An 8,669-nucleotide genomic window follows, 5' to 3' on the forward strand; every position below is an offset into this window, starting at 1 on the left:
AAATAATTAATAAATAAAAATATTAAATAGTTTAAATATTTTTAATTTTATTAAAATTTAGTTTTATATTTGAATTTTTAATTTTAAAAATATGCTATTTAGTATTTAAAATAAGTTAAACAACTTTCTATTCATTTTAAATGATTGAATATTTAAATTGAAAATTTACATTTTTTAAAAAGTTATATATTTAAAATATTAAAAAGCGATTAATTTTTTGTCTACGTAAGAACATATTAAAAATAACTTTACAAAAAAATTTAAAAAGGAAAAATAAATAATTAACTATTATAATATTTTTTTTAATTACAAATTAAAAAAAATATTAATATAGTACAAATTAATCAATAATAGTAAATAAAAGTTATGTTTTAAAAAAACAATATAATAAACTAAAAATTAATAATTTTAATATTATTATATCTCGTAATCTTTCTAAAATAAACTAACTGTGGCTAAATATTCGGAGAAAGCCTAAAAGTTTAGTATAACTATGATGGAGAAGCTCGTAAAATAAGTGTTTTAATAAAATTTTAAACAGAATTAAAAAAAAACGATTTCGTAGAAGTGCAATTTCCTATAAAATTAGGTCCTTATAAAGACGTATATGGAAGTATTTAAGATTACTAAAGCGAAATAAATTTAGTTTAAAATATAGCTGCAGATATACAAAGTTAAAATGGTTCTTATTTATTTAATTTCAATGTAGATATAGAAAAAGAGAAAACATACAAAATTGACATTGTTTTCAAAGAAAAAATATAGCCAAAAGCTTATAATGAACCTATTTCTATGAGGACAAGAACCTCGAACTAAGAAGATTTTATTACAATTGATGAAAACCTTTCTCTTTTTTATTTATATATAGCACCTTCTATAAAAACAGAAAGTATTATTATAGAATTAACTATGATAGATAAACCTTAATTAAATTATATAACAGACCCAGGTGTAACTTTAAGTGCTAATTTAGATATAATTCCAACTAAAACATAATTAAATGAAGGTAAATTATGATAAATTTTTAAATATAAATAAAAACTATTATATAAATATAGATAAATATATAAATATATATAAATATATATAATATATATATATATATATATATATATATATTATTTATATATTTATTTTGATTTTATTAATATTGTTTTTTAATTAATATATTTATAGGTGGTGTTTATTTTGTTGAAATAAATAAAGGTAGTAGTGTATATGGAAGTTAAAATTAAAGTGATTTTATATTTGTTGGTTTGTGCACAATTTTTTAAAACAATTGCAATTTTTCCCAAAATCCAAACTGTATTCATATAGAGTCGTAAAATGCAGAATGTCAAATATAAAGCAATGGTTCAATATTAAAAATAGACTAGAAATCTCCCATTAAATAAAAATAAGCAATTCGCGTCAAAATAGAATTAATGAATCCTTTGTTTGTCTCCTTAAGAGATATTCGGGTATATTTAACAGCTAGAACTGACAACAGAGTACTTGAAAAAGGAACAAAATAAAACTCTTTATCTACTAAGGAAATAAAAATAACTAAAGTCGCAAATATGTATCTATGGGGGATTCACGAAAACGAGAATATTTCGTAGCCTTTTAAATTATTCAAGAGTGCACCTGGTGGTATTTTAGGACCTGCAAACTCAGTGTAATTTAAATTTAAAGTCGATAATATATTACCAGAAGGAAGTGAATTGACAGTAAAAATAGACGCTTAGTGTAATGGAATTTTCGAAAATTCTGTTGTCACAAATTTGCCTGTTTTATAGGGGAAAAGTAAGGTTTCTTGCTTTTTTTAATTAGGAAAAATTATATGTAAAAATGTGGGAGCTTTCTTAAATAAAGACACAGAATATTTCGTTGCGGTTAAAATTTTTTATAAAAACGACGCACCAGACTTAACTAATTTCGGAGGAATTGAAATTGAATCTCTAGTTTTTGATAACTAAGGAAATTAAATTAATAATGTTAGTGTTTTTAGACCTCTAGAGGGTATCTCGACAGAACTTTTCACCAATACTGAGTATTTGGATTTAACAGGTTGGCATAAATAGGATGTTTTCTAATTTGGAACGAGCTAGGTTTTAACTGCAAATGATGATGGGTCGTTATCGAGTCTGCCGAACGCCATGTAGAATCTTATGATAGAAAATTAAGGTACTATAGGGATAGTTCCAGGCAACTTCGAGAATTAATAAGTCATTTTTTTCTTAAAAAGTAGTTATAATTAGATGACGAAAAGTCCTTTAAATAAAAAAATTTTTATAAGACTTAATATTATGTTTAATCCAAAAATTATCTAAATTAAAAGAGGATTTGAAACTCTAGGAATTGATTTTGTGGGGTATAATAATGTACTTAAAAGATGGGATGTAGATTTTCTCGAGTGCTATAAGGAATTCAAATCTTTATCTAAAACTAGGAAAATACCTAAATGTACTTGGTATGATAAACCTTAAGATTAGTAAGTTAATACAATAGATAATATAGAAAATACAGTGAATTCAAATAAATATTCATTTGCAAGATTCGAATGTGGAGCAAAAGATGATGCTAATTATGTTGCTGATCAATGTAATAATTTTTAGGGATATAAAGTCGATGCTAGTGGAGATATTTTAAGTTTTTCATCTGCTGTAGTATCTTTAAGGCATGTTTCTTTTCCATAAGGATTCCATTCATAACTTTACCCTGATTAAGATTTGTTAGATTTTGTTGTTTCTTTTGAAGAGGCTGAGTATATTTCAGGATAATTAGAATATAAGATAGTTACTGCTTAATTAATAAACGCATATACTATACAAGGCTATTATTTGAATAATATTAAAGTTTCTTATGTTAATTTTTACGGAGGAAGTGCAATGACAAATAATGGGATGTTTATTCCGACTATGATAAGAATTGGGGGTACTATTTTAAATTAGGAATTTTTAAATTCGAATAAGATTTTGGTTTTTTTAGATTCTTTAATTAATGCAGAAAGCTTTTTGGAAAATGCAAGCTAGACCTAAGATAGAAGTATTGGCTGTAGTTTTGGAACATGTGAATATGTAAAATGTGAAGGGACAGTTTCAGGTGAAAATACATGGATGAATTAAAAACATTTTGAAGTTTCCAATGTACATAATGTTGAAAATGAATTTAATTTACTTATTCCTTTATAGAATGAAGTTGATAAATTACCTAAAAATGTTGTTTTAGCTTTTGCAAATTAAAGTAGAAACTCTTTAGGAGTTGAAGGGTTGGTTCAAATTGTTAGTGTTTACAGAGTCTTTGGTCCTGCTGTACAAGGAAATTTAAAAAGTAAAATTAATAACGTTAATTAAATTGGTAAAAATACTTAAGCTTTAGTTGATTTTAGCACATAAAAACTGTGGTTAGAAGAAAGTATCTAAAAAATTAATATAAATTTATTTTTATGTATATATTTTTTATAGCCACTGATAAATTTTCTTTTAATTTTGATACTAAAAGTAGTATAGCAGGGTAAACACCTAATAATAATAGTATTATAACTAATTTTGATACCAATATAGATAAAATATGTATTTTTTTTAAAAAAAAAAATATTAAAATAAATGATATATTAATATATTAGTTGTTGGAAATGGATAATATGGAGCAGGTTTAACAATTTCAAGCTTCAGTTTAAATATATTTGATTTAGCTTTAGTATATTTTGAAAATTAAGATTATTTATATTGTACTAATTTCAAGTATAAATTTAATAAGCCTAGCCAAGTATATAGGGATAAGTAATATAATTATATTATCTTTTGCCCTGTAGATGATTAGAATTTCCAAAAAACGTTGAGAAAAGTTAATGTTTTAAATGCTTAATTCCCCAATTTTTTTGTTGAAAAATATCCTTTAATGTCTGTTTTTTCTTATAGCTTTTCAAATAGTAAGGAAATTTAATCGCTTTAAGAAGGACGAAGGGTTAACAGAAGAATAAACAGATATAAATGATCCAAGTATTAAATGGAAATACTGGAGTTGCAGATCTGAAAGACTAAGAAGAGATGTTTTGGAAATGTGGACAATTACGGCATATAGAGCTTGCTTTTTGATATAAAATGGGACGGGAAAAGCTTATTATTGGACTAAAATGCTATCTAAGGGTTCAAGTCGATTTAATTGAAGATTTAATTACATTAAGATGTATATTAATCACTATAAGTGAAAAAATGTATTCATTCAAATTTAAGTTGTAGTGTGAATGTATCAGAACTTAATTATTTAAAACTTACTCTATCAATTGATGTGATTAAATTCCCATAAACAAATACTTTTTTAATTGAATAAAATTCAATTTTATCAATTGAAGTTTAAACGAACCTTTCTGTAATACTAGACTCTTCTAAAAGTTATAAATTTAAGATTAATATACTTATACCAATTATTGAAGGCAGAGTATATGGAGAAGATTTATATAATGACCCAAAAGATTATCTTATTTATTAATATTGTGAAGGAGATTTTAATTTAGCCGATACAAATGTTTTATAAGAAATAAACTTGAAATAATTACAAGTGGAAATTCCTGAAGAAGGAGCAAGAAGCGCTTTTTTAGTTGAGTTTTCAAGTAATTATAGGAGTACATTCTATTAGAGTAATTTTTATAAATTTGATTTTGGATTTCTAATGGACTAAACTTAGAATCAACTTTTGATTAAAAATTCTGTAAAATGCTAAATTTTTGAAAAATAAAACTATCAGCTTACTCTATCAAGAAATTGGCAGTCTTTTTCCTTAGAAAAATAAAAATTAATTCCAAATCAGTAATTTGATTTCGAAGAAAATAAAAATTATAATCTTTAATTAAAATGTACAGGAGGAAATACGCCTAAAAGAAATGACATTAATTCTTCCAAAAATATAAAAGTTGAATTGTAAGATTTATTTAGTAATATTCCTCCTGCTAGACCTGTAATTATAAGTCTTTAGAAATAAAAAAGTGAACAAAAATACCCTGATGCGCCTATAAGTCCTTAAATGCCGAATCCATCTTTAATTAATAATTATTCCTTAGACAAAATCTTTACTAATCCTGCAAAAATAATTGATCCTAATTATGTACCAAATCCTTAAATTGTACTGAGATATTTCTCTTCTTAAGGTTTGGAAGCTCATTATAAAATTAAAGTCTCAGTAAATGTTCCTTTAAGTTTGTAAAGTAGGATTTATGTAGAATTTGGAATGGGCTTTTCCCCTCTATTGAACAAAAATAACAAAGTAGAATGTTATATAACAAATTAGCCTACATTCGAAAATACTCTAGAAAATTCCACTTTAGCTTATTGTGAGATAATAAACGAAAGAAAAATAAAAGTATATGCCAATAATTAGGTAGCTTCTACTTTTTATCTTGATATTTTTGGAGTTTCAATGCCTAGAGTATTAGATTCTTATAATTTGCCTATTTTTTGGGTCGGAGTAGATGACGATGATAATTTATAGAATGGATTGATAAAACATGGTGTATTTACAGATACATATCCATCTAATTTGTTTGAGGACGAGTTTTCTTATTTTTCTGTGTTATCAGTCGTTTTGAATTAGAATATTATAAGGAGAGCCCATAATATATAGATTAAAATATAAATATAAAGATAATATGTATAAAAAAACAATATTTTTTATGTAGATTTCCCTTAAGAATTTGATTCTCTTTTTAAAAGTTTAAATTAAGAATGCAGTTTTGCAAGAGAAGATCCTTAAAATACATATAAATAAGGATCTCCTTTTCTTAAAAATGAAGATAGCGCTTTTTTATAAAAATAATGTGATTTTATTTCTTCTTCTAGAATGAGAATTTTTATTGCCAAAAATGATGAAGATTATCTTGATTTAACAAACAAAGGAAGTACTGTTTTACAAAATTATATAATAACGATTAAAAATATAATCTCTCCAAGTAAAGCCTGTAAAAATATTAAATTTATTTGCTTTGTTACCTAAATAACTGACGAGTCATTTATTCTTTAATATTCTTCGGACTACCAAGCCTAAGAAATTGAATACATAAACGAATCAAACAAAATCGACCTTTAATGGGTCCAAAAAGTAACCTAAATCTAAACTATTAATATTTCTGATTTTTACATCCCCTAAAAAATATCAGATGATGCTTTTATCTGTTTCATAGGCTTTTACAGCAGCATAATATAGCTAAAAACAGCTACCAGTGAAAAATTTAAGACCCAATTTATCTATTAATTTACACAGAATAACCAATATTTTTACTTTAATGATTTATTAACAAACTCATTCAATGTTCTTACCGGCTTATATTTTTCTGAATTTTATATAGCCGCCTAAATGAACACTTCCCCTGGAATTTACACACTCAAAGCTTTAAAAATTAAAGGAGATTATTAGCAATAATATATGGAGTTGCCCCCTTTGAAAATAGTGGTAAGCACAAATAAAGGAACTGTCAATATAAAACGAAAACTAGACTTTTATGAAATTCCTATTGATGGAGGTTCTAGTTTACCTTTTATATTCGATTTTTCGAGTGCTTTTCCAGTTTTAGATATTTCTTATGTAACTATAGTGGGGTAGTTTAATAATTTAGAAGTTGTTTTGGCAGAGGATAATCCTCTTTTATTATATAATAAAATTTCTGATAGATAATTTTAGAGAATGTATTTTGTTTTTAAAAGTAAAAAAGGAGTACTTAAACCAGAAGATATTACTGATAACACTACTATTGACATTAATTTTTAATTAGATGGAAAGAATGCCTAAAATTTTAATAAACCTGAAACTATTAAAGTTAAGTTGGTAAAAAATACAGGGCTTTTTTAGCAAAAGCCGAAGGCCTTTCCAATCCCTAAAGTAATAGCTATTGAAAATACGATTAAAATATCATTATAATGTGATTAACCGTCTGTTATTTATTATTTTTTAACACCAAATCAATTAAAAAAGGATGAATAATAAATATAGAATATACTATAAGTGGATAATATGAATACTATTTTAAAATCTAATAGAGATTTTTATGAAGATTAAGAAGATTTTTCAATTTATGGGAGGGAAACAGCATATTCTAAAGATGAAATTATTTAATAAAGTTTTACAAGTTTAATTAGTGATAGTGTTTATTTATTTAATTATATATGCGTGAATTAAAATAACTTTCAAAGCGAAAAAATAGAAAAACTAGAATTTAGTATACTAAAAAACGGTGGTTTTTTAATGAAATGTATTCTCTAGTTTAGTTAATAATTAACATACGCATAAAATAAGGAACTTTTATGCGCTTTATCTTAACTTTTTTAATTAAAATATGAAAGAGTTATAAACGAACTTAATGTATACTGCGGTTAAAAATATCCTTATTTTATATAATCAGAAACAGAAATTTTCAAAAAAGACATAAATAATTAAACATAACTATACACTTATTAATTCTACATTCTACCAAATCTAAAATTACCATAAGACACGGATAATCTTAATATAAGAGAATATATATAGAAAAAAGAATTTTCGATAAATCTACTTAGTCTTACCTCAAATCCTTAAGGATATCCTTATTTAGTAGAAGCTGAGACTGAAGATGTTGACTAAAAAAATGCTCCTAAAATAGCTTTTAGTATAAGTAATGTTACACATAACTCTATTGATGTTTCCTATACAATTAAGAGAACTAAAGGGTTTGTTTATATTGGAGTGTATGCGGGAAAGACTATACCTGAATATAAAAGCTTTTTTGACTTTATTAATGATTAATCTTTAACTCATTTATTTAATAATATCTCTAATGTGGATATTTAACGTTAAATTTCGTTTGTTAATTTAAAAAGCAATAAAGACTATTTTCTTATTTTTTATGCCACAAATGATAATCCTTCTAAAAGTGCAGTTTTTAGTGTTCAAAACAAAGCTTTTAAAACTTCTACTATTACTATAGTAGATTAGATATATGGGGTTAATATGGAGTATTGCTTTTTTATTTTTATGTTTTGCTTCTTTTCTTATTTTTGAAAATATTAATACTTTTGTTAAATAATATTTTTATTATTAATAATTTTTTTTAAATATTAAAATTATTTATAAATAAAAAATTTATTTTAATTATTTTATTTGATAAAAAAATATTTAATTAATTATAAAAATTAGTAATATTATAAATTTGGTCTTATGGCCGTCGATCTATCATCCTGAGTTTCTTAACGTTTTTCTAAAACAAATTTAAAATCATTTCACTTTTCACTTTTGTTTTCGTCAAATCTTGAGCAGAGCAATTCACTAAAAATAAAATATAAGTAAATCCAACTAATCTATTTATGATTTTTGCAAAATAAATAGAAAATTGTAAATATATAAACCAGCTTGAATTAGCACTAATGAATAGATATAAATAAGGATTTTCAACTTATTATTTATAATTTAAAAAGTTTCGTTTATATTTTTTATGTAAAGGTATTAAATTCAGAACCTAATATTTTGTTATTAATAAATCTTATTTAATGTAAAACAAGAGTTTTTATTCAAGGCAAAGGTAAGTAATATTTAGAAAATAAGAATATAAGTTTATTATTTATTTTTGTTAGTTTTTTATATAACTTATAAACTAAAAAAGTAGATAATAATATATATTAGGCAAACAAATTGATAATAAATATAATATTAAAAAAAGCTTCTGT

At 23.9% G+C, this 8,669-nt stretch overlaps 1 protein-coding gene across 1 annotated transcript, besides 5 other annotated features; it reads left to right on the plus strand. All coding sequences in view use genetic code 6, as the record gives it.

Moving 5' to 3' along the window:
- The first annotated feature begins 1,025 nt into the window (after positions 1-1,025).
- Positions 1,026-1,118: a microsatellite.
- Positions 1,046-1,114: a microsatellite.
- Positions 1,046-1,130: a microsatellite.
- Positions 1,131-1,424: 294 nt separating this feature from the next.
- Positions 1,425-5,204, plus strand: IMG5_195570 (hypothetical protein; the record flags this gene model as incomplete). Its single annotated transcript, XM_004024336.1, has 3 exons — positions 1,425-3,312; positions 3,608-3,681; positions 3,941-5,204. 3 exons carry the CDS (start codon positions 1,425-1,427, stop codon positions 4,148-4,150), a joined length of 2,172 nt encoding a protein of 723 aa, XP_004024385.1. The 3' UTR covers positions 4,151-5,204.
- Positions 5,205-8,041: 2,837 nt separating this feature from the next.
- Positions 8,042-8,102: a microsatellite.
- Positions 8,070-8,133: a microsatellite.
- The last annotated feature ends 536 nt before the right edge of the window (positions 8,134-8,669 follow it).

Source organism: Ichthyophthirius multifiliis, assembly GCF_000220395.1.
Source record: "Ichthyophthirius multifiliis unplaced genomic scaffold scaff_1120509251397, whole genome shotgun sequence".
NCBI lineage: Eukaryota > Ciliophora > Oligohymenophorea > Hymenostomatida > Ichthyophthirius > Ichthyophthirius multifiliis.